Source organism: Drosophila virilis, chromosome X (genome assembly GCF_030788295.1).
Source record: "Drosophila virilis strain 15010-1051.87 chromosome X, Dvir_AGI_RSII-ME, whole genome shotgun sequence".
In the NCBI taxonomy this organism is placed as follows: Eukaryota; Metazoa; Arthropoda; class Insecta; order Diptera; family Drosophilidae; genus Drosophila; species Drosophila virilis.
Window position 1 is genome coordinate 1,680,002 of NC_091543.1, and position 24,658 is coordinate 1,704,659.

Below are 24,658 nucleotides of genomic sequence, written 5' to 3' on the forward strand. Positions count from 1 at the left end.
TTTCTGTCCATCTATACGGCTAGGTGTGCTCCAGTTTTTCACTTAATATTTATTTAAATCCGTGTAAAATATGTTTTCTGCCGCATAAACAATTACAAAAACACATCATATCACTCATCACTAACGTATTTTCCTCATCGATATGTTCCAGTGCATACATGGAATAACAGCTGTCAAAAATATGAGTGACCATGCGCTGGCATTATAGAACAGGGTGCCTGCCTCCCCACGATAAACAACGATTACAACACGTGCTGTGCTCAGTTTTGTTATTGAAAACCTTATTTAAAAATACACAAAAATGGGCAAACCGAAGAAGGCAAATGTGGCGACTATTAAAACAGTGAACTTGGAAAAGCAAATCACAGAGGGCAAAGTGTCCAAAGCAAAGAACAAGGAGAAGGTTAAACTACGTGCAGAGGAGTCACCGGTAAATTAATCAACCTAAGAAATAAAATAATAATCCATTCGCTATCATTAATTATAGAATATAGACGCGAAAAGCAGTCAAAAGATCTTGGCAGCAGCCAGACAACAGCAACTGGAGCTGGACGAGGAAAACTTCCCAAGCTTAGCGCCCCGCAGGAATGTTAAATTCAATTTGAGTATGTTATATCGCGTATATAGAATTAAAAGTTGATATTCCCCCATTTGTTAATAACTCTATGCACAATATAGACGATGACGTGGAGCAGGAAAAGGAAGATGTCAACGAAAACGATTTCATGGCCGACCTGGACATGGATGATGATGATGTCGCTGCCTTCGAACGCTTCCAACAGCCGCCCACCAAGGAGGGCAAACGCACATTACATCTGTCTGAGATAATAATGCAAAAGATCCAAGAGAAGGGCGCGGATATACACACAAAAATCTCCGATGAGGGCTCGCTGAAAATCGAGGAAATCGATCCCAAGGTTAAGGAAATGTATGAGGGTGTCCGGGAAGTGCTCAAGCGCTATCGCAGCGGCAAGATTCCAAAAGCCTTCAAGATCATACCCAAGCTTAGGAACTGGGAGCAGATATTGTTCATAACGGAGCCGCACAACTGGAGCGCTGCTGCCATGTTCCAAGGCACACGCATCTTCTGCTCGGTGCTGTCTCAAGCGATGGCCCAGCGTTTCTATAACCTGGTGCTCTTGCCGCGCGTTCGCGATGATCTGTGCGAATATAAAAAGCTCAATATGCACTTGTATAATGCACTAAAACGCGCTCTCTTCAAGCCGGCCGCCTTTATGAAGGGCATCATACTGCCACTGCTGGAGTCCGGAGATTGTACATTGCGTGAGGCCATCATATTTGGCAGCGTTGTGGCCCGTAGCTCCATACCCGTGCTGCACTCGTCCGCATGCCTGCTGAAGATCTGTGAAATGAGCTATTCCGGTGCCAATTCGATATTCATACGCTATTTCCTGGACAAACGCTATGCTCTGCCGTATCGTGTCATCGACGCGGCCGTCTTTCATTTTCTAAGGTTAGCCGAACCCAAACTCTATCTCATCTGCATTAATAACCTTCCTCGATATTTGCAGATTTGAGAACGATAAGCGTGAGTTGCCCGTGCTATGGCATCAAAGTCTACTCACCTTTGCACAGCGCTATAAGAATGACATCTCGTCGGACCAAAAGGATGCGCTGCTTCAGCTTTTAAAGTGAGTGAAGTCTTGATAGAAAACAGCAGTCAGAGTAATTGAAAATTATGAAATTGCAGAAAGAAATCTCATCCAAAGATTACCGCGGATATCAGACGGGAGCTGCAGGCGGCCAATTGCCGTGATGTTGAGATGATGGAGACTGTGAATGAAACAGCCGGACAGCCAATAAAAATGTACACAGATGAAGATGTTGGCTATGAAGGTTAAACAATTACTGTTTGTAATTTTAGTTTAGAGTTTTGAATTATTTAACTTTTGAAAAAAATCAAAAACATTATGTTTGTTTACATAAATATATAGTTTATATATGTGTACAAATACGTGACTGAAATTAACAGCCTAATAGATAAATGAAGCTTTTTTTGAATATGGCGCTTTGTATCTGTGCTATCGTTAAATTGTTTCAAGTTAATCGAAATCAAAGCGATAAGTCGCGAAAGTTGCTGAGCTTCCTTCCATCACTAAGCGATTGTTCACATGTGGACCACATGTGGCATTCGCACAATCGATAGTTGCATAGCTGTATTCGTGATAATCGATAGTTAAAACGCCGATTAACACTTGTCAAATAAACAGCAAGTCAGCTGTTGCCTGCTGTCGGTTTCCACAAAAAAGCACTAATAAATTAATATTAGTTAACGTTTTGAGATCGACTTTTAAAATTTGTATTGACCAATGGATTCGAATTTGCGTAACGTATGCCTAATGTCAGCAAATGCGCCACTTTTAATTCATACAAATCTACGCATTGCAGCTAAAAGATTTTCTCACATTATACAACAAAGTCACCGAGTTGTGCTTCAATCGCTGCGTTGATAATCTCAGTCAGCGCGAACTGTTCGACCAGGAGGTGAGCGTGACCAAATATATGCTTCTTTATATTTACTTAAGTGCTTAATAATTAAAACGAAATAGAGCGTCTGCGTGGACAGATGTGTGACCAAATTTGCGCGCTTCAATCAAAACATGATGAAATCCTATGTGGATGTGCAAACAAAAATTAATGCCAAACGCATGGAGGAAGTGGAACAGAACGCCAAACAATTGGAGCAACACCAACAGGAGGAACGCATCAAGGAGCAGCTCAAAGAGAAAGAAGTCGCTGCCGTCGCTGCCACAGCTGTGCTGACGCCAGCCAAGCTGTCCATGTAGCAGCAGCAAGCGCAAGCAGATTGGAATGCCATGCCGCAGCTCCTCTTTTCAATATTAGATAGTTAAGCAGCAACCAACACACACACACACAGACAGAGATCTAATACACAGCACACACACACACACCCTCACTCACTGTAAATGCCGCGCATTTGTCTGCTTGCGCTAATCGGGCTGCCGGGCGCTGGCAAGACACGCCTTAGCAACTGGCTGCTGGAACAACCCACATCTCTTACCGGCTGGAATGTGATGCATCTGTGCTACGACGACCATTTTAACATAGGACCTAAAGACCACACAGACTATAAAACGCAGCGCAAGCTAATACACAAACTGTTGACACAGCTCATTGCGGAACTTCAAGCGGGGGCCACTGAGCTGCCTGCCATGGTGCGAGGTGGAACAACAACAACAACAGCCATTGGCAACGACAACTATCTAATTGTTTGCGATGATAATCATTATTATCGCAGCATGCGCAATAAGCTTTATCAGTTGTGTCGTAGCCAAAACTGCCTGTATGCACAGCTTCATGTGGCCAGCAGCCTGGACGCATGTCTCCAGGGCAATGTGGCACGTGGTGCAGCCGGCGTGCCGCCAGCTGTCATACGGCAAATGCAAACGCGTCTCGAGCCACCCAGTGCGACAGCCAACGGCTGGGAGAGATTAAGCCTAACACTAACCAGCACAGACTATGCTGCGGCAGCGCACATTATCAACGGGTTTATTCGATCCTTACTCGAGAGCCAGCTAGTTGGCACGTCTTTGGTGAGCGTGAAACAGCCGCAGGTGCAATCGCTGGTGCATCAGCTGGACCTGCTGCTGCGGGCGCGCATTCAGATCTGCATGGATGCCATCGAAGAACATCAACAGAAACGTATCGGGGGCCACGCTTTGAACGGACAACGCAAACAGATTTTGGCAAAATTTCGCCTTGATATGCGCAACAGGCAGACAGACTTTTCTAATCTTAACTTGGAATACTATGTTAATTTGTTAAGCTAGTCTAAAGGAAAATAAGCTTTAAACTGTTCGTATGTACATATTTACATAATTTCTACAGTGTAGTACATTAAACAAAAAAGGAAAACAAATTGATCTGTAACATATTCTAAAAAACATTAAGAAGCACTTGTTAAACCTACTTTTAAAAACTGCCTTACTATGCGAATCTCATGAATTCAATTAAGTCATAGATGTTCATGCCTTGCTTATAAGTAAGAATTTATTGTGAAGGCAATTTAGACTGGCATTTCTAATCTTAATTAACTGGTCTACTCGATCATATGGATCAGAAAAACATATGCCAGATGTCTCCTCCAATAGAGACGTCACGTTTCCATCACATTACAAAACTAGATTTATTTAGGGTGCAAAAAAATAAGTAAACGTAAGCTAAGGTATTTCTGAAGTTAGACCACTTTAACTTGGCTAAGATCCCGTTTCTCGATCATGCGCATCTGCTTCTTCTTCATACGCTTCAGCTTGGCCGGATTCTTGATGACTTGGACTATTTCGGAGCGACGCTCATTGGCCAACCGGCGCTCTGCGTTCTCGACGCGTCGCTGATGACGCTGGACGGCGGCTTCTTTACGCTGATCCTTGATCTCTTTGGATTTCTCCTTGATGTAGCGCATCTCGTTGCGCAGCGCCACTTTCTTCTCAAATGAGAGACGGTTCACCGTCTTCTTGATGTTGCTGAATCTGTCGATGATGTAGAACAGCGGCGGATTAGGCTGTGGACATGTTAAGGAGTTGGATGTGGTCGGACTTACTTTTGCTTGGGCGTCTTCCAGGGCCGATTGGATTTGGGTTGACCGCGCGGTATACTTGCCTCGGGCTTGACCACCTTTTTGGGCGTGGCTTTGGCTTGTGTTGTGGGTTTTTTATTTTTCTTAGATTTAGATGCATTCTTCTCTGTAATCGCTGCTGCAGTGTCTGCCTGAACAGCCTTGTCTTCAGTCGGCGCCAAATCAGTTGACTTATCTGCCACATCTACATCAATGTCAATGGTGTCTGGATTATCCATGGTCTGTCGTTATTTAGAATCACAAACTAAAACAAAACACTGTATGACAGCACGTGTTTTTGGTGCTATCGATAACAGCGACATGAACATATGCATACTTATCGATAACATCGAAAAGAACATATGCGCAGTTATCGAAGTAGCTTGTTGTGCAATGCTGCCCATTTAGCCATTTGCCCGCCAGATTTGGCGTTTATTCATTTTAAAGTTGTCAAAAAAAAAATATGGTTGGGCAACATTGGCACAAATTTTGATTCATTTTTTAAACAAATGAATGAAGCTAAAAAGTTCAGCAAAGTGTTTCGCTTCTTGTTAAGCTCAGCCCATTTTGTACCTTAATTTTTTTTTTTGTGTCCATCGATTGCTGGCGATACGCGCATGTTATCGATGTGGCGCCAATTTCGAATTTTTTAAAAAAATTTCGGTTTATTTAAAAAAAAACAAATTTATTTTACTCATCAATTTTACAAAGGCTTCGAATCTCAAACTGTGTAAATTGTTGTAACCCAGCGATTTTGGTTTGTTTTTTTTTTTTTTTTTGTTTTTTGTTTTGTTTTTTTAACTTTGGTATTAATTTACATATTTACAGGCACACGGAAAGCAAGTCGAGCCACTTCCAGTCCATCTAGTCCTTTGCCCTCTTATCATATGTTGAGGTGGTATTCGCTTTTGTTGCACTATTTATGGCCAACAGCGCCTGATTATGCTGGTCAACATTGTAATGATAGAAGAAAGCCTTGCTATGCTCGAATGTTGATATCATGATCGCGCAGGCTGGCGCCACTTTAAACAAACGCGGTCCGAGTCCTGAAAATACGCCCCGCAGCCCATTCAAGCGATAAATGCTTGCCATACGATCCATGACTGACCTGGTCGGCGTACTCTTGGGCGGATTATCTAGTGTGGGGCAAATAATCGTAGCATTAGTGGATCTGGGTGCGACGGGCGGTAAAGCAAGTGGCCTACCTGTAAATATGAATTTCTCACCGAACTCGATTTGCTCATGCGTCTTAATTACATCAAATGGCGTGGTTATCGATGCAGCCACCTGGACAAGCAAATGGACGCTAAAAAAATATATTCAGTGATTGGTTTTTAGGTAAAGACTTACAGAGCCTGAAATGGCACCGGCGACAAAACTAAAGCCAAACGTGGGCTCGACGACATTAAAGCTGCTCTTGAGATATTCGTAACAGGTCCAATAAATACCAGAGAAGGGCACATCGCGGAGTATGGTGGGCGGCAGGCCGCGCCATAGACCCAAAATACCCTGCGACTGCATCACCTGTCGTATGGAGCCGATCATTTCGGCGTTAGTCATCCTTTGCGATTGCATTTTGGTGCGTATCATCTCAATGGGGCTAACAAAGGTCACAGCCAGTATGCGGGCCGTAACGCCCGCCAGTAATGGCACCAGCATTGGAATGTCCCGACTATATGGTGAACTCTGTACTGGCGCCAGGTACTTGTAGTGCAGATCGGTGAAACGTGCCTTGAACTGTTCGTAGGCCACAAAGTATATAATGGTTGAGGGCAAGGCCGAGATGAGCGTCGGACTCAAGCCAGACCAGAGTGACCCGATGCCTTCAGTGCGGCTAATTTTAATGAATGCATCCTGTGCGGTACAAAAAAAAAAATCAGTTAGAAGCTCAATTTATAGATTCAATATCGACTCACAATGGTGCCCGTAAAGTGGGAGGAGGAGGAGGAGGAGGAGGCAGAAGCAGGCGAGAGCTTGGTAAATGCATGACTAGAAGTGGGCGGGGGCGTGTTCGGACCGCAAGGACATATGTGATCCATGAGGCCGTTGCAATATAGGAAACATTTATTGGACAGCAGTGCCGATGGTTGTGCCTGCAAACGGGGCTTGATTACGTCCAAAGGCGTCACTGCAATGCGCACAGATTGTGATGAAATAGATAGATAGAATTAGATATTTATATATATACATATGTATGTATATCACTTACTAAAGCAGGCTGTTATCATGGCACCCGTGCAGGCGGACACTACCTGCTGCATAGGACGTATGCGAAATCTGGGATCTATCATTGTATACTTGGCCTGTGTTGTCTGGTTCGCCGGGGTCTCATATTTGGCCTCCGGCATGGTTGCGCTGGGTTTCATCTTGTACTCTGGAACTTTCTGTTTGACGCTTTAATTAGCACGTCCGTAACCTAGTGTGAAGATTTAGTTTATATGTGCGGACTCTTTGCGCGTGTTTATTGTCATTTAATAGGTAGGACTTTTAAGCCCCTGATAAATACAAAAAAAAAAAAAACTGTTTGCCCACGTTAATGTGTGAGTGTGTGCGCCTGTTTGTGTGTGTGCGTGCAATGTGTTTATTTTAAACATATCGATAGTTGAGCAGTACTATCGATGCAACAGCTGGTGCCATCAGTGTTGCCAATTTAGCTGTTTGCACATAAGATCTGGCATTTTCACTTATTAATTGTGCACGCAATTCTGGTGTTGTGTTGTTTCAACAACTCTAGTACGTTAAAGCTTACCATAGTATCATAATCATGTCATATGTAGTTGCTTTGAGAATATATGAAGTGTATACAGCTTATTGCCAATATTTTTTCGATAAATGCCAGTATGTATCGGTATGCGTTAACTTATCGATATGTATGTGTTGTGGCTTAAGAAAGTCTATCGATACAAAAGCTAATCGCGGTGTTAGAATGAAAAGAGTTCCGTTATGCTACATACCGGTATCCTTTAAATCAAGATTATAGCGAAAGAAGAACGATTTACTGTACTCAAATGCCGATATCATAATGGCACAGGCTGGCACAACTCGTAGCATCCTTGGTATAACGCCAACATAGAGCCCCCGTATACCCTGCTGGCGATATATCATGCTTAAGCGTGTAAACACCGACTGTTTGGCCGGAGCCGATGCGGTGGCAGCCGTGGTTGCGGAACCACCAGTGCCGCCTTTGCCCGATCCAGATGAATCGGAGTATAGCACATCCTGTCCCAGTTCAATTTGCGTATGTGTGGTAATTAAATCGAAGGGCATTGTCACCAAGGTGGCCAACTGGAAATCAAATAAAATCAAATTGTATTGCAGATAAATGACAGGCAGGGATTGAATGCAATATAAACCCACCGCGCCGGAGGCTGCGCCCGTCACAAAGCTGAACCAAAACGTTGGCTCCGTCACATTGCAGGCACGCTTCATGGACTCGTAGGCAGCCCAATAGGTGCCCGAGAAGGGAGCATCTCGCATGACAGTGGGCGGCCAGCCACGCCACAATCCCAGCACTCCCTGCGACTTGATCAGCGAGCGCAGCACAATCCACAGTTCCGTATACGTTATGTAGCCCGACTGCATCTTAATGCGAATCATCTCTAGCGGCGTTATGGCCGTAACAACAACCGTGCGCGCACAGACGCCCGATGCCATAGGCACCACAGACGGCAGAGTTAGACGTCCCTCAGCTGCTGTCTTGACCAGCTTCTCCTTGTCGCGATTGTCGGCAATGTTGGATGGACGCGGATGCCATATGTAATATAGATTCGCAAACGAATGCTTCAGATACTCGTATGTTAAAAAGTAGATAATGGTCGATGGCAGCGCTGAGACAAGCGTGGGACTCAGGCCCGACCAAAGACCAAATACGCCGTTGCCGCAAATGATTTTGAGAAAAGCATCCTGCCAAAGATCAGGAAAATCAGTCACGATCGTTGGACTATACTATCACCTACCATGGCGCCGCGCAGTGGACGCATATTGGCTGCATCCATCGCCGCACTCTTGGCCATGCAGTCGGTGGCATTCGGCTTGCACACGTGCGTCATGAGGCCATTGTGAAAGACATAGCAGAGCTTGGAGACAACCGGACGCTTGCGCGACTGGCTTTGCGTCTGGGTCTGCACCCGCGTCTTAACCACCTCAAGCGGCGTCACTGGGGAAATGCCACTGCATCCGCTAGAATACGTATAACAGCGCATTTGTCCGCTTGCTACTCACCCACAAATGTTGTAATCAGTCCGCCAACTAAAGCCGATATCACCTGCTGCATGGGCCGAATGCGATATCGGGGATCCTCAATTAGCAGCGATGTCGGCAGACGCAACGGATCGCTGTCCACATCGAGCGGCTCGTGCTTTAGCTCTGGCTCCTCTTGCATTTTTGCTAGTTACCTACATTCACAGGGGTCATACGAGGAAATGAAAAAAAGGTTATTATAAATATGATTTATTATTATTATTATATATATAAATATATATATTTTTTTTTTAATGTTTAATGTAAAATGTGCAAAAGTGTACAACATTGTGACGTACATACCCAGGCGTACGTATCGGAGGCGTACAGCTATATATATATATTGATATGCGGCCCAAACACTGCTCAGAGCGGGCCAGCTAGCTCTTCAACATGCTCCTTCACGTCGCACCGTTCCAAAATAACGTTTGCTCATAACTATGCCAGTATATGGATCTTGACTACGGTAACAGCGCCCAAAATTATTTTCCAACGTTCCGAGTTACCTAAAAAAAGAGAAAAAAATAAATAAACTGTGTCTCAGTATGTTACGATTTATATTTTAGATATTGACGACCCAGCCAGTGCACAGTTTGACACTAGACCCAAAGGCATCTGGACAGCTAAGTATAAAGAGTATATCAATTTAATCTGATAGTAACTAATGTTACCTTCCAGGTGCAAGAATAGCAACGGGCCGTAAACGAGCTGTGCTTCAACTAGGCACAAATATAAAACACAAATTACTCAAGAGTTTCACCTGATCAGAGATTCGTACAGCTCTAGAGCTGTTCTTTAGCCAGCGTAGCCTTAGGAAACAATCTTAAAAGCTGCAAGACTTCTCTGCAATTGATTCGGTTTTTGGTTTACTTTTGCCTCGTTAAACAAAATTTAAGCTTTATTTGTCCCGACTTAGGTATTAAGCTGTAATTTCCACTGTAGATTTCAGGCAATTCCACCCGCTTGTGTGGAAAAATCGCGAAAATCGTACGTGTGAAACTTTGTTTGCTTACCTTCCGATCGTGTTAAAACTTATTTTCAAAGATTTGTACAAGAATTTATCTTAAACGTGCCACGGCCAAGGCCGGGCTATGCCCTCTATGATCCTATATACACATAGGTCGAATTTTCCCAACACATAAATAGGTCAAATCTCATCCGATTTTCACGATATTTGACTCTTTCTTCATGGCTTGGCCTCCAGATAAATATGGCAACAACATTTTCTTGTATATAAAATGTTTGAGAAATTGTTTGTAACAAGCTGATAAAAACATCTCAGCAACAGCCCATTAGGTATTTATATAGTTCCTGCCCATACTTCGTTCCGACTTGGCTTTTTAGGTATAACTAGAGAAAAAAAAGCTAGATAAGCCGAAAACTTGGGTTTGGTTCGACGTTCGGCGAGACGTTGGTTCGAAGCGTGATTTGAACCAGCGAAAAGTTCTGTTGGGCTTGCCAGCCAGGATAGCTTCAAGCCGATTTCGTATTCTTTGAAAGTGCATTGAAACTATATAATAATTATAGGCCTTCCCTTGAAACCAACGAGATATAAAACAGGCAATAGTACGACAAGAAAATAATAACATTTAATTGCGTGATTTATAAATATGAATTAAATTAATCAAATTTAATAATAATTTGCATTACACTTAAGTTATTACAGTTAAGTATGAGTAGTAAGTCAGTATTTATATATTTTAGCAAAAACGAAAAAAAAAAAAAACATAGTGTAATTATTTAGGCCAATTCTGAATTCTATTTTGTTGAGCCCAAAGTCAACTTTGGGAAACTGCGGTGATTTTCTTCTTTTTTTTTTTTAGTATGGTGCTAGAAATACGCTGGGCATCTGTTGCGGATAGGTTGATATATTGTGTGTTTATTGCGGGCTTTATTGCTGGAGAAGATGCTGCCCGTGCTGCTCTCAGGGATGGGGGTGGCGGGAACGTCTCTGGCTGTTCACTTGTGCGCAATGGGTATCAAGGTTTCGCCGGCAGTGAGCGCTGGCAAGGGCGCGTCCACGGTCAGGACACCATCCTTGCTGAGGGACGAGCGTATCGACTCGGGATTAACGCCCTTGGGCAGCAGAAATTCGCGATTGTATTCCCTGTAAACGCTCTTTGTGTCTGATTTCTCCTCGTGCTTGGCATGCACCTGGAAACAAGCAGAAAAACCAAATTATTATTCAGTTGAAATATGTTATGGGATTTTATAATACATATATATATATACAATAATGGGCAGTTCCAGCGAGTACATTTCTCTAGACACGCAAAATACCTCTTAAAAATTGGTAAAAAGGGTATTTTGGTTTGGTGCAAATGTATGTAACAGACTGAGAGAAGACTCTGATGAACTTCGGTGCTTACAGTCCGATTTTTAATATATATATAGTCTATATGCCAAGTTTGCTGTCTCTAGCTCTTTTAAGCTTTGAAAAAAGGATTTCGATAACGATTTTATGGAAGCGGAGGCATGTTATCGATATCGATATTTAGCAGATAAAGTCTTTCTCAGACAAACTAAGATATGACTAGTTCGAATCGGCTTTTGATAGGAACCAATAAAGTCTCCCTTTGCCTGTCGGACTTCTTCTTAGCCATTTTCAATGGGTTCAGTGTTAGCTTTTAAGTGCACACAACTGTCAGAACTGCCCCTCAAATGTATATATACATATATAAAAATATATTTTATTTATAGTTAGGCTTACAAGCAGCTTCTGATCGACAGTTTTGACGACAATCTCCTCGGGCGCATATTGGCTGACATCGAAGCGCAGCTTCAGCACTTTGTTGTCGCCCTCATCCTGCAGGAAAGCAAATTTATTAGATGATATGGCGACATTTGTATAGATATTATAGAACGTACCTGAATCAAAGGCGAGCTAATGTCCGACACATAATTCTGTTGCTTGGGCACGCGTGAGGGCAGCGCCGAGTTTGTCGTTGAGCTGCAAGCATAATTTTTGGGAAAACCAGAATTAGTTGAGAATAATTACACGAAAAAAAAGGTAACATATCAAATTAAAGAGGTTAGATACAAATCATAAATTTGAGACCTTGGGCTGGTTTTTGTTGTAGTTGTTGTGCGAAAAGTTTTATGAAAAGTGCGTGTAAATGCATCCATTTTTCTTTGCTTGTTTTCCCTTTTGGAAATTGGAATTTTTTAAAACCGCTGCCAAACGCGCTTCAAATGCAACTGAAAATTCAGCTGAGCCGCGCATTTTTACAGTTACAGCTGCACAAAAACTAACCTAAAATATTTATAAATAGCTCGGATTTCCGCTCGGGAGCAGAGTTTATTTATAATTTGTTAAGGCAGCTGCGCCAAGAAGGGGATGGCTCACATGTCAACCTAAGTAAGCATTTATATACACATGTATGTATATATAAATAGGTTTGATCTTTTATATGTATGTCTGATAGCACATACATAATCCTTCTCTCTCTTTGTTATCCTTTAAAGAGAATCCTGTTCATAAGTCTACATTATATAAATCGATCCAGATACCATTTCAGCAAATTTTCTACTTGAAGAACACACTTATTTGGCAAAGGTGCCAAGATTTTTGAGGTCGGGAGAGAACGAGAGAGAGAGAGAGAATGAGAGAGGGGGATATTAGAAATAATTGATTTTTTTATAGTGCTGGAAAAGTTGAATGTTTGGCATTACGCAACAGAAACTATTCAAAGTTGATTGAACTTTTGAAGAACGAAGCAATAAATAAATTCTGAAACACCTGCCAAATATTTCACATACAATGTGTGTATTTATATAATGTGCGTGTGTGCGTGTGCATAGTTTTCAAAAATGAATTTGTTAAACTGTTTTTTAAGTGACAACACACGAATCTGTCAGTCAACACAGTGTGCACAAAGTACATAAAAAATAAGTAAGTGTTTACCAACACATGTGCACTCATGTATACATATATTATTAACAATGTTGCAATATATTGATTTTTAAAGTCTACAAAATAACACATACATATGCACATATATGTAAACAAAATATAAATAAATAACTGAAGATTGTACACAAAACGAATTTCCATAAAAAAATCATTGTCATTTTCATAGAGCATAATACCTGGTTGTAGTTGTTGTTTTTTTAGTAGAGCTTTTCAAGAGGAAAGTTGTTATTGTAATAAAGAGATATATATATATGTATGTACAGTATGTCAATAAAGTGTTTTTACTAACAAAAAAAAACTAATTTTTTGGGTTTAGTTGAAAATAAATGTACCTAAAAGTGAGAATTTTTTTTCAATTATAATTTATTTCGATTCTATATTTCTCCTAGAACTTAATGGCAAAAAGAATTGTTAAATAACATTACCCAAACATTTTATAAAATTAAAAAACTAAAAACATTCACATTTTATGCTGTCAATAAAGTGTTTTTACAGCTACGGTAAATTGTTTTGCCGTTCTCTTTTGGGTGATCCCGTTAGATTTGGGCCCATGCGTTTTGGCTTCTCTTGTGTCTTCGACTTTTCTTGTCATTTTCTATTGCAATTTATAACGTTTTGCTTTAATTTTATGAAAAATAAAATGCCAGGAAAAAGAACAACTTTTGAAGTCGCTCAGCTGGTGTATTATAACCATCAGATGGGACGTCAAGTCTCGGAACTGGCTGATATGTTTAATTTATCAAAAGCAACGATATACAACATATTAAACAGAGCCAATAAGGAAGATAGGCTAGAGGCAAAGCCAGTATGTGGTCGACCCTGCAAAATTTCTGACAGAGATAAGCGAAAAATTCTGAGAAAAATTGAGAAAAATCCACAAATTTCGCTTAGGGATATTGCTCAGGAGTTCAAGGAAGAAAGTGGTGTTGATGTGTCACATGAAACTGTCCGAAAATTACTGAATTCCAATGACTACACATCACGAGTTGCCAGGAAAAAACCTCTACTATCGGCGGCGAATATTTTGAAGCGGCTATCGTTCGCTCAAGTCCATGTAAATAGTTCGAACGATTTTTGGAGTAACGTCATATTCTGTGACGAAAGCAAGATGATGCTATTCTACAACGATGGGCCATCCAGAGTCTGGAGAAAGCCACTAACAGCGTTGGAAAACCGCAATATTATTCCAACCGTTAAATTCGGAAAACTATCAGTGATGGTGTGGGGGTGTATTTCGAGCAAGGGTGTAGGAGATTTGACCTTCATTGAGAATACCATGGATGCTAGACAATATCTGAGCATTTTACAGACACATCTCGTCAGTAGTGCACAGAAATTTGGATTCTATGAGGACAATAAGCCAATTTTTAAATTTTACCAGGACAATGACCCGAAGCATAAAGCTCATATGGTAAGAGTTTGGCTGTTGTACAACTGTGGAAAGGTGTTAGACACTCCACCACAAAGTCCAGATATGAATCCAATAGAAAATGTGTGGTCATATTTGAAAAAAAAAGTCGCAAAGCGGAGTCCAAAATCAAAAACTGATTTAAAAGCTGCTGTACTGGAAGAATGGCAGAAGATTCCAGAAACATACATACAAAACCTTATTGTTTCAATGAAACGGCGATTGCAGGCTGTATGTGACGCTAATGGCAGCCACACAAAGTATTAAAAAAAAATATTCCTGTTTTTTTAACATTGTTATTTAGTAATAAAGTTTCGTGTAAAAACACTTTATTGACAGCATAAAATTTGAATGTTTTTAGTTTTTTAATTTTATAAAATGTTTGGGTAATGTTATTTAACAATTCTTTTTGCCATTAAGTTCTAGGAAAAATATAGAATCGAAATAAATTAGAATTGAAAAAAAATTCTCACTTTTAGGTACATTTATTTTCAACTAAACCCAAAAAATTAGTTTTTTTTCGTTAGTCAAAACACTTTATTGACATACTGTATGTATTTTAATTGCGGTTGATTTTATTTTCCAAAGCAGCATGTAAAGGTTGTACAGGAAGAAAGAAATAGAGAGAGAGAGAGAGAAAGAGATAGAGATATATGTATATAATATAAGAGCTTGTCGTTAATAATTGAACTATACATTTAGTACTTTTTATGGTTGCAAAAAGGTATCATACACACACATTCACACACACACGCACACAAATTAAATTTGAGCAACCCAGACCAATGAACCGTAATTGCCAGCGGAGAGCGCTGACCACGCACGCCATACAAAACTAATACAAACGCATAGACACGCACTCACACACGCACACACACAGTCACGTCGCTGCTGATAAGCGTGCCATTGGCTGGCTGGCAACTGTAAACGTGCCCGAAGCCGACCTTGCTGGCTGGCAACGTGCAACCGTTAAATGCAACCAACAACAATAACAAGCAATCAAAATAAAAGCTCACCCTGCCACCGTGTGTGACTAATCGTAGAAACCGTTAATTCGAACCTTTGGCTATTGGTTACACGCTAATGCAAGGACGGGCGGGCGACGGGCAGCTGTAGCACACCTGCCGGAACCGCAGTCGCTGAAGCCAACTTGCCGCTGGCTAGCCAAAAAAAAAAACACACACACTCACACACACACACAGGCACACATACGTATGGGCGCTCTCTTACACACACAGAGACAGCAGCGACTCGACATCGGCACACGCTCAAATTTGCAGCTCGCTTGCTTCGCGCTGGCGCTGATGATGTCATGCATATTTTTCGTTATTCGTTATTGTTATTGAATAAAAAAAAAAAAGAAGCTCTGCGCACAGAAATCGAACAAAAATGTATGAAGAAGAGCCTGTACGTACGAATGTATGTATGTATGTATGTGTATCAAGTGTCAGACGAGACGACGCTGTCGTTAAGTCGTTAAGCCGAGTGCAGTCGACAAAAATGAACAATAAAAACTTGACGAATGCTAATCGATAGCCAATTGCTGTTGATCATCGCCACCGGCAACAACAACAACAACAACGATTACAAGTGTCATCGATTCTCGCACAAGTCAAGCAGCCGCTTACGAAACGTTTGTGCTAAAAATTTGCATGATATCATCTGGCTATTGCTTATTATCGTCAGCATCAGTTGCATCACACGGCTAAATAAATTGGCAGCACATAAATTAACAGACTTATATGCCCAGTTCATACATATATGCACATGTACATATATACTGTGCACAGTGGGACATGAACATTTACACCCACGCACATGTGAATTAAATTCAATTATATTGTTTACAGTAGCAATTCGTATATTATCTAATAAATCGAGAGAGATCTGTTTCGTTCAAAATTATGATATAGCACAATGATTAGCCACAAACTGGGTGTGCGTGTGTGTATACTTAATCGCGCCGTAAACGGCTTTACGCTAAAGTCGTAATAGCGAGTGCAAGTAAATAGATACATATTTAGAAATGTTGCGGTCGAGACATGTTTTCTATTTATTATTTGCATAAACAAACGTGTCTAATCGTCCGCCCGTCAACCACGTTATTTTTTTTGTACAGCCCGACTGCATAGTCGATATACACTATATATGTAATTGGCAGATCGGCCGCAATAGAATTGCTACACAAATTGGTTGTTTGTTGGGCGATAAATCGCCCTGGAATCGTATAGAAAATCAAACAATAAGGCAACGACAGTTTCAATTTAGCCAAGTACCATTTAAGCCTAATCAAAACTGTGCGAGTAAATAAATCGAATTTACATGCTATCCCAGGATCGTGTAAACACACAGACATACATATACACATATGCATTTACATATGTATGTGTGTAAATGTGTCTTTATGTAGTGCATGCGCATTGACTATGGCAATACTGGAAGAAAAAAAAAAATCAATTAGTTGCCTTTTGTTTAGGTTTGTCGAGCCAGATGACGATGACGTGATCGGTTATTTTTAAACAGCCGCCAAACAATTCATTATATATTTTCTATTTCATTTAATTTCAGCTAACAGGGCCCTACGAGAGGGCCCAGGCACGACCAATATTCGATAGCAAATTGACGAATTGAGTCATCGCTTCGAGCACCCCAACCGCCCCCCCATCTCTAATGGCCCACACATGGAGCGACATTTGGACAGTGTCAAGAGCTTTGCAACCAACCATTCGGTTGCATTGCCATGGCTTTTTTGGTGCCCATCGAAACATAATAAACAAACGAAAATTTTTGTTTAATTGCAGTTTGACAAAACTTTTGTTTTGCACGCAATATAACGGTAAATTGAACTATCCTAAACTTTTTGCTTAGAAAGTTTCGTTGAGTTTCTGTTGCTGCTGCTGCGCATGCAAATGCACTGAAGGAAGACAACAAAACAGAGAGCAACAACAAATCGCTTCGATTATGTCATTGCCCATGGCCGAAGCTGTGTTAAAAGGCACTGAAAACCACTCGCGGCGAATGATTTTCGAATTCGCCCTCAAGTGGCGCCCACGCGACGCGACCGCCGTCGCCGCCGCCGCAAACAGATTGGAAAGGCCAGCGAGGCGCAACCGCGACGGCGACAGTGGCTACGTCATTTTGCTCTTCACAGTGGCAGACATGCGTGTATAAGTGTGTGTATATGTGTGCGTCTAAGTGTGTACACACTATGTGTGTGCTGTGCTTAGTACATACATATTTTTGTTTTCTTTCAAATTTTAACGGCCGCCTTCACATTGTCTATTTATTTAGTAAATATTTGAATTATATATTCACGTCTACATGCGCGTGTGTGTGTGTGTATGCGTGTATCTGGCAAGTATGCCAGATTTTTGAGGCTGCACGAAGAAAAAAAAATTCCGTTACGCCACATTTCATAACGTGTGCTAAAATCTGTTATATGTTGCCCATCTTTCTTTCTCTAAATGCAACCATGGGTTACCGTTACAAGGCAGATTTGCATTCTGAGACAACAACAAATACACACATATTTATAAATATGTACACATATCTTTCTGCTGACAAAACAGCCGAAAATTGATCAAGTGAACAAAAAAAAAAACGGACTCGAAAATATTTAGCAATTTTGAAATATGCGCAAGTGGCGCGGGGAGGGTGCCCCAAGAAAATGGCAAGACAAATGGAAAACGTATGCATACTATGTAGACATATATATTTAGTAGCCGTGTTGGAAGAGAGCCAGGGGGGAGGGAGGGGGGTGGGGGAAGGGTGGTTTCGGCGTGAAAAACCAATGTGACTCATTCCCCCCAAAAAACAATTTGCTCAGGCAAGAAAATGTGTGCGAGTATCTGGGGCATTCAGCGATGTGTTTTGGCCTTAGAACCCGTACGTAATCCAGCCATTCTGTCGGTGCCAATGATAATAATGATGATGATGAAGATGATGATGATGATGATGATGATGATGATGACGAAGATGATGTTGCTAGCCATGGCATGCCTATTATTAGATGGAAATTTCGGGATATCCTAAACAGCACGTAACGTTCCCATGAAAACTAGAGTTGAGTATCGTTTTCATTATCTGGTATAATTCGATATAATCTGCCCTCTTGTTGTTTCTTCGGAAATTTTTCACTTGACAGTAAAAATATTAATAGATATCTGTTTGAAATAGGTTTTTGATCTATTTTTAAAGCTGTCGATAATTGAGTATAAATATAAATTTATATTTCTCTTGCCTTCAGCATTTGCTCTGGAAAATTCTTTGCAAATTACGGCCAAGAACAAAAAACATTGAAGGCTGTGCCGCCAAATGTTTAAAGTTTAAACGTTAGCCAACACTCTTTTATCTACAGTTATGTATTAACGTTGTATCTTAAGCTGAGGCCAAATTCGTGCGTAAATCTTTTAATACGAAAAGAAGATCAAGAAGATCTGAGAAATACTCAGACCTGAACATTATCTAGATAACCATTGCTGAGTAACCTGCCTAGAAACAATGTTAACAAGATCCAAGCACATTCTCACACACACACACACGCACACATTTAAGAACACGCTCAAAGAGCTACATATAAAATAATTCCGATTGGACAGCACATTTGCTAATTGGACACCTACCTGGTGGACTCGAAGAAATTGGCCTCGCGGTTCATCAGCTCGTGACGGAACTTGGCCATCTCCTCCTCCATTTTACGCATCTCGGAATCGAAGCGTTCACGTATGCTGCTGAATTCCGTATCGATAACGCTGAAGTCGCCCAATTTGATGGGAATATTTCTCTTATTAGACTCGGCCATTTTTGTTTTTTTGTTTGTGTTTGTGTGTGTGTGTGTGTGTTAGATAAATCTAAAAAAACTTCTTGCGCTTGCTGCTGCCGCTGCTTCTGCTTTTTGCTTCGGGTTGTTTTCACGCGCACCGCTGTTTTCTTGTGTTTGTTCCAATTGGACTTGGTCAGCTTGTGCTTGTGTGTGCGTTTATATATATATTCACTTTCTAATCAGAACCAAAAAAAATCACAATGTATTCTTTTTATGTATTATTTTGTATATATATGTGTGTGTGTATTTGATTGACTCGTGTCGCACAATTCAACGCGTTTCAAAGATTTCTGTTTGACTGTTTTGCATTTTCGGCGTGTGGACGCTTTTATAGCGCGGCGCTACACCGCGGCCGCAACCACAAGAGAACAGCAGTGAGTGAAAAGGAAGAGAGAGAGCGCGCGTTGTGAAGCCAAGATGGCAGCGAGTGGCCGCACTTGCACCCACACACTGACACGACTTGCTCTCTCCATCCACAGCGCTCGCTCTCTCAGGCCGGCAAAAAGCAAGTGAATGACTTGCGATGTGCGAGCGTGAGTGGGCCTGCAAGTGTGGTGTGAGGTAAAACAGTTTCAAGTGTTACTCTCGTGAGTGCCCTACCTTGAAGTCTGTGACGGTTTAGTCATGCATTTTGTGACGATCTTCTACTAATACGTACTCTTGGGGCAGGTTTGCAAGCGCCAATAGCAGCCATATATATATTTATCACTAAGGTAAAATGCAAATATTCTTAATTTATATATCTTTATAATCCTATCCGTCATGCATATACATTGGTAACTTATGTAACAACTTTCACAGTATATGTAGATAAGGAAGGGTATTCTATAGGCGCACTGCACCTCAATGTTAGATAAGTTTCTGCCAAAGACAGGACTCTTTTTTCGTTCATGATTGTTTGTATATATTTTACTAAAACTGTTTATTTTTTTGGAATTTTTGCTTATGTTAAACATTTTTTATAATCAAAAGCAATTAGGTAGTTCGTTAAAAATGTTTACATGACATTAAATTAATGAACATGCATTTCCAAAAACCAAAAAAAAAAAAAAAAGAAATAATAATATATTTATATATGTACATATGTATTATAAACAAATCGAATAGCCGCAAGCGGCTAAAAATAGACAAACAGTTATGTGACTGTTGCCGCCATTGGCAGTTGTCTCTTTTGCGCACAGATCACATTGTGGGTGGAAGTGTAACCGGTAACGGCAATGTCAACCGGTTTAAAGCTTAACTGACGCTTGCCGTTTTAGGGCAAAGAACGACACATTTTGAGCCACTTTGTAACTTCCAGCTATGTGGTTTACGTTCTAAATACATGCGTCTGTGTGTGTGTGTGTGTGTGTGTGTGTGTGTGTGCGTGCGTGCGTGTTTGTGTTTCGCACAGAACACGTGGGCGGCAACGTTGGCGACACATTTCCATTAATATTTGTGTGTGTCGCGCAGCGTTTCGATTTGTTTGTAAACAAATGGAAACCGCGATGAGTAATCGATGACATTGTGCAGCAGCATCGCATGCGCCATACATATCGAACGATATCGGGCTTGTCCTTTTACGGTGTGGCAACGTTGCGCAGGAGTCATCAGCCTCAGGGCGCAATTATGCACATTATTTTGAAATATTTTAGCAGTTGTCACGAATCAAGGAGCAATACAAAAAAACAAGTCGAACAAAATATGGCTAATAAAATAAATTCAATCATGAATTACAAAAATAAAATAACAATCATCTTGGCAGCGCCCACATGGATTGGATGCTGCGGCGCGGCCGTTTATGCCGCTCTGTCCAAACAATAAACTCATTTTCATCCAAATTGTCGACCTTGAAGGCGACAAAGATCTCGATCTCGGCTAAGACTGTGCTACTCGCATTAACGCACACATATATATAAATGATGTGTGTGTGTGCATTGGCAATATGCGAAGCGCAAAAAGCGACTAACGTTGAAATTAAGAAAAACAAATTTCCCATAGCATCGTCGAGAATGTTCATCTGCATCTGTCTCATATAGATTTATGAATATACTTAAATACAGTAAAATCTGCCTTGGGTAAACCCTAGATTCTCTATGCTGCTAACAAAAATTGATCTCTTGTGCAAACGAATCAAATCTAACGGTACTCTTTTTCATGGGTTGGGAGAAAATCGGTTACCCAACACTGGTTCGTTAGTCGAGATTTGACTGTGGGCCGTTATACATACACAAGCATAGGTATTTAAGCACAATTTTGCCGGGACAACTGCAAATCAATCAAAATTCGCTCGCGATGATTTAGCATGGAATTTTTGGCTGATGTATAATACGCCAATTATTCAACTAAGGCAAATGGATCTTATGCGTGGGCGTCAACGCTTGACGACAGCGTTTTCATACGTATGTGTCAGCGCACAAGGCGGACAAGACTCGGACGGGGACAGGGAAAGGGGCTGGGGCAAAGCATGAGCATTTGGCAAGCAAAACTAAAAGTGTTTCGACAATAATATGTAATATCTATGTGTGTACAGATGTTGGCATATTTGTGTTGTCATAACTTCAAACATTCCTTATGCGCATTGAAATATTTCGAAATGAAACAAATGAGCACTAAAAACTATATATGTATAAAAATGTGGGCGCTCTTAATTGTGGGTAGAAACATTATATCTTTTGATCTGTCGTATATTCATTCATAATAATATAGAATGAATCACACAATATATTAATATATATATATAAATATATACATATAAATGTTATGTAGAATGTTCTCGATCATTGTTTATCTTCAGTTTTTTAGAGGGTAAGTTCTTAAGTGCACGTGTTAATGCTGTTATACTATTGCTATTTGCATTTTGTTTTATTCGATTAAACTTATTTGGTGCCTTCGAAATCGTTCGTTTGGCACTTTAATTATTTAATCATTTCGACTAACGTAAATTCAAATCTAACGACAGCGCCCCAATTTAAATAAAAATATATAGCTGGTCACACTGCACATTGCATTAAATTAACGTGTCACGTATTAAGTGTTGTAAAACATGTTAACAATTATCGATTAAATCGCAGCAACGCTGTGCATTTTGCACTGTGCAACACTTTTTAGCTGTCTGCCCTGCGTTTGTGTGTGTATGTACATTATCAGCGCAACAAATATAAACAATTGCAATAAAATTACTAAAAAACTGAAAAATTTTAAGCATAAAAGTGTTAATTGCCTGCCAGTTAAGCTGTCGTATACACTGAGCAAAATGAACGCCTACTACACGCTGTACTCGGGCGACAACTACGACGACGAGTCGATTGGAGATGAACGCAGCGAAGAAGGTAAGCGCAAACGAGGTGCTGGCTGCCGCCGCGGAGGTGGCAAGTGCTCAAGTCGGCCGCCAGTCCGCCAAATATCTAATCTAAACGCAGTCGACTCTCAACCATGGAACGTTTCACAATTCCAGATACTGACGACGCTAGCGAAACGGAGTTCCGCAGTCCCCATCGCTATGGCGGAACCAACGGCAACTCTTCCAACAACAGCAACAACAACAACAACAACATCATCATCAGTAGCCACAACAACAACAATAACAACAACAACAACATCATCATCAACAGCAACAACAACCACAACAACATTGGCAGCAACAGCGAGCTTAAGGAACAGTAAGTTGTATATAAAAGAAAAGCTAGCCAAACATTTTCATTTCAATTGATATTCTCTTTTTTGTTTTGCAGAATGTACCAGCACAAGCTAATTAATCTGCAGAAGCAGCTGGAGGAGCTGAATCAGCTGATACATCCGGAATATATGAAGCGTGTACGCAAGCTGGACAATCAGCTAAAGGAGCGTCGACGTCTGAACGAGATCTACAAGGATTATATGCGCGAATGCGTCGAGCGCGACTATATACTGGAGAAGAAGGCTGCCCAAAAGGAGTTCGATGAGAAGATGATGGATCTCAAGGATAATCTAATAGCAGACTTTGAGGATCGCAAGCGTCAGATTGAGAACGAACGCTACAGCTTGGAGCTGACCAACGATTCGATGGAGATCAAGACAACGGTGACGCGCAAGCTGCGTCGTCGGCCCAACGAGCCGCTGCCGGTGATCGAAAAGCGACGGAAGCCCGCCACCGGCCAGCTGTTGGTCTACCAGCTGGATGACAAGGAAATCGAATCGGATCTCAAGATGATACAGCGCGGCAAACCGATGCCGCTGCAACAGAACGGCATGGGCTCCTACACGAATACCCAGCAGCAGCAACAGCAGCAGCAGCAGGCACACAACCTGCTGGCCGAGTCGAATAGCTATGTGGAGACACGCATCGAGGACAACAAGCTGCTCTACGAGCGCCGCTGGTTCTGTCGCGGCCAGCAGATCTATGTTGAGGGCAAGGACATGAACAAGTTTGCGGCCACCATCACAGCCATTGGCAACGAGGTGGTGCGTATTTTCCAACCAATCTCTCAGCCTGCTTACAGCCTGTGCCCAGCAGCTGACAGTCAGAATGAACTCGTCCGACCTTTCCCACTCCATTCAGGCTCTCAGTCAGTCTCCAGCACAGAGAATTAGACACGTTGCTTCTTCCTGTGCCCAGGCAAATCAATCTTTGATAACTTGCTCCGTTTCCAAACGGCAAATTTCGCTTGAGCTTAACTTGGAGCCAAGATTAAGACACAGCTCTACAAGGTTTATCTGTCTATACCTTACCCTAATCCTCACTTCCCACAAAACTGAGCCTATTGAAATATTTCTGACGACAGCTTGGTTTGGCATTGGTTTGATATTAATCTCGTTTTTCATCTCTCTTCACAGATTTGGGTCAAGCGCTCCAATGAAAGCAAATTCAAGATCAACATGTCGCATTTGGCCAAGGGCAAAATCTGCATAAAGCGACGATAGTCCACATATATCAAGAATATGCCGCATATATATATATATATATTTAAATGATATACCATTTACGCTTTAGCTTAAGTGTACATTTTATTTAAACAAATTGTATATAATTGAGAAATTGCTTTAGTTTTCCAGTCCGTGCGCAGCTGTGCTTCTTGGTAAGCCAGCCCCAGGCGAAATTCTTCCATTTGTTTACGCTCCGCTCCGGTTTCCAATGGCTGTGCAAATATTTGGAAAGGCTTTCGGGCTCGATTTCGTATCATAAAAAAAAAAAAAAAAAAAAAAAAAAAACGCCCAACAGTCAGCTAAATATTATGATTTTTTCTTTATTTTTTTGCTCTTTCTGCTGGCATTTTGTTTATTGTTTATCGAGCATCGAATTTCCTGGGAACTAATTGCATTAAGTTCGCCCTTCTCTCGACATTCAAAGCTGGAATTCCCCCCGCTCTGGGCAAGTCTTGAAAAGATTCCTATAATTACGTATAAACTTTAATAAAGATTACAGCGAACTGTTTAAAGCTGCGGCTAACCTGGTTATCATCCATCATCCATTTGGCCAAAAGTTTTCGACAATTTGCAATTTATATATATATATATATACCTTTATTTATTGATATAAAATAACTGAATATCTGAAATTATTCTTTGTAATACCTTCAAATATAAATGTGAAAAAAACCTTTCTGCTGCTTTTCATCCAAATCTGACATTAAGTTTATCATAAATATGCCTAGATATATATGTTTGAATAAGGACAAGGATTTCTCGCATCATTGGAGAGGACTTCCGTCGGAACAAAGC

The 24,658-nt window shown here is 41.1% G+C and overlaps 8 protein-coding genes and 1 long non-coding RNA gene across 13 annotated transcripts; 5 read left to right on the plus strand and 4 right to left on the minus strand.

Annotated features, from left to right (window-relative positions):
* Nucleotides 1-212: 212 nt before the first annotated feature.
* LOC6634495 (bystin) lies at nt 213-2,022 on the plus strand. Its single transcript, XM_002058197.4, has 5 exons — nt 213-430; nt 488-605; nt 679-1,474; nt 1,533-1,652; nt 1,712-2,022. Exons 1-5 carry the CDS (start codon nt 302-304, stop codon nt 1,860-1,862), a joined length of 1,314 nt encoding a protein of 437 aa, XP_002058233.1. The 5' UTR covers nt 213-301; the 3' UTR covers nt 1,863-2,022.
* Nucleotides 2,023-2,193: 171 nt separating this feature from the next.
* LOC6634494 (mitochondrial import inner membrane translocase subunit Tim10B) lies at nt 2,194-2,807 on the plus strand. The gene is made up of 3 exons (XM_002058196.4): nt 2,194-2,351; nt 2,410-2,505; nt 2,571-2,807. The coding sequence occupies exons 1-3, from the start codon at nt 2,331-2,333 to the stop codon at nt 2,805-2,807; spliced, it is 354 nt and encodes a 117-aa protein (XP_002058232.1). The 5' UTR covers nt 2,194-2,330.
* A 141-nt stretch (nt 2,808-2,948) lies between these two features.
* LOC138910834 (L-seryl-tRNA(Sec) kinase-like) lies at nt 2,949-4,047 on the plus strand. Its single transcript, XM_070211222.1, has one exon. The coding sequence runs from the start codon at nt 2,949-2,951 to the stop codon at nt 3,810-3,812; it is 864 nt and encodes a 287-aa protein (XP_070067323.1). The 3' UTR covers nt 3,813-4,047.
* Nucleotides 4,048-4,149: 102 nt separating this feature from the next.
* On the minus strand, nt 4,150-4,909 carry LOC6634492 (coiled-coil domain-containing protein 86). Its single transcript, XM_002058194.4, has 2 exons — nt 4,583-4,909; nt 4,150-4,511 (listed from the first exon to the last, which is right to left on the minus strand). Exons 1-2 carry the CDS (start codon nt 4,834-4,836, stop codon nt 4,220-4,222), a joined length of 546 nt encoding a protein of 181 aa, XP_002058230.1. The 5' UTR covers nt 4,837-4,909; the 3' UTR covers nt 4,150-4,219.
* Nucleotides 4,910-5,261: 352 nt separating this feature from the next.
* Nucleotides 5,262-7,157, minus strand: LOC116649735 (solute carrier family 25 protein Shawn). The gene is made up of 5 exons (XM_032440450.2): nt 6,807-7,157; nt 6,514-6,725; nt 5,948-6,451; nt 5,803-5,884; nt 5,262-5,733 (listed from the first exon to the last, which is right to left on the minus strand). The coding sequence occupies exons 1-5, from the start codon at nt 6,961-6,963 to the stop codon at nt 5,462-5,464; spliced, it is 1,227 nt and encodes a 408-aa protein (XP_032296341.1). The 5' UTR covers nt 6,964-7,157; the 3' UTR covers nt 5,262-5,461.
* On the minus strand, nt 6,874-8,978 carry LOC6634490 (solute carrier family 25 protein Shawn). The gene is made up of 5 exons (XM_002058192.4): nt 8,819-8,978; nt 8,554-8,753; nt 7,955-8,500; nt 7,552-7,882; nt 6,874-7,013 (listed from the first exon to the last, which is right to left on the minus strand). Exons 1-5 carry the CDS (start codon nt 8,976-8,978, stop codon nt 6,994-6,996), a joined length of 1,257 nt encoding a protein of 418 aa, XP_002058228.2. The 3' UTR covers nt 6,874-6,993.
* On the plus strand, nt 7,707-10,895 carry LOC26531811 (uncharacterized). Of its 3 annotated transcripts, none has more exons than XR_011416139.1 (4): nt 7,707-7,844; nt 7,916-9,029; nt 9,116-9,302; nt 9,381-10,895. It is a non-coding gene; the product is annotated as an uncharacterized lncRNA (long non-coding RNA). The 3 variants fall into 3 exon arrangements; XR_001449818.3 differs by having other exon boundaries at nt 9,403-10,895; XR_011416140.1 differs by lacking the exon at nt 9,116-9,302 and having other exon boundaries at nt 9,403-10,895.
* LOC6634489 (heat shock protein beta-1) lies at nt 10,620-19,280 on the minus strand. Of its 3 annotated transcripts, XM_002058191.4 has the most exons (5): nt 18,780-19,280; nt 12,926-12,955; nt 11,705-11,786; nt 11,547-11,642; nt 10,620-10,990 (listed from the first exon to the last, which is right to left on the minus strand). In XM_002058191.4, exons 1-5 carry the CDS (start codon nt 18,956-18,958, stop codon nt 10,796-10,798), a joined length of 582 nt encoding a protein of 193 aa, XP_002058227.1. In that variant the 5' UTR covers nt 18,959-19,280; the 3' UTR covers nt 10,620-10,795. The 3 variants fall into 3 exon arrangements, with proteins under 3 accessions (XP_002058227.1, XP_015025091.1, XP_070063243.1); XM_015169605.3 differs by lacking the exon at nt 12,926-12,955 and having other exon boundaries at nt 18,780-19,277; XM_070207142.1 differs by lacking the exons at nt 12,926-12,955; nt 18,780-19,280 and adding an exon at nt 11,895-11,977.
* A 2,781-nt stretch (nt 19,281-22,061) lies between these two features.
* On the plus strand, nt 22,062-24,486 carry LOC116652257 (sin3 histone deacetylase corepressor complex component SDS3). Its single transcript, XM_032440487.2, has 4 exons — nt 22,062-22,290; nt 22,416-22,620; nt 22,693-23,401; nt 23,774-24,486. Exons 1-4 carry the CDS (start codon nt 22,095-22,097, stop codon nt 23,858-23,860), a joined length of 1,197 nt encoding a protein of 398 aa, XP_032296378.2. The 5' UTR covers nt 22,062-22,094; the 3' UTR covers nt 23,861-24,486.
* Nucleotides 24,487-24,658: the final 172 nt, after the last annotated feature.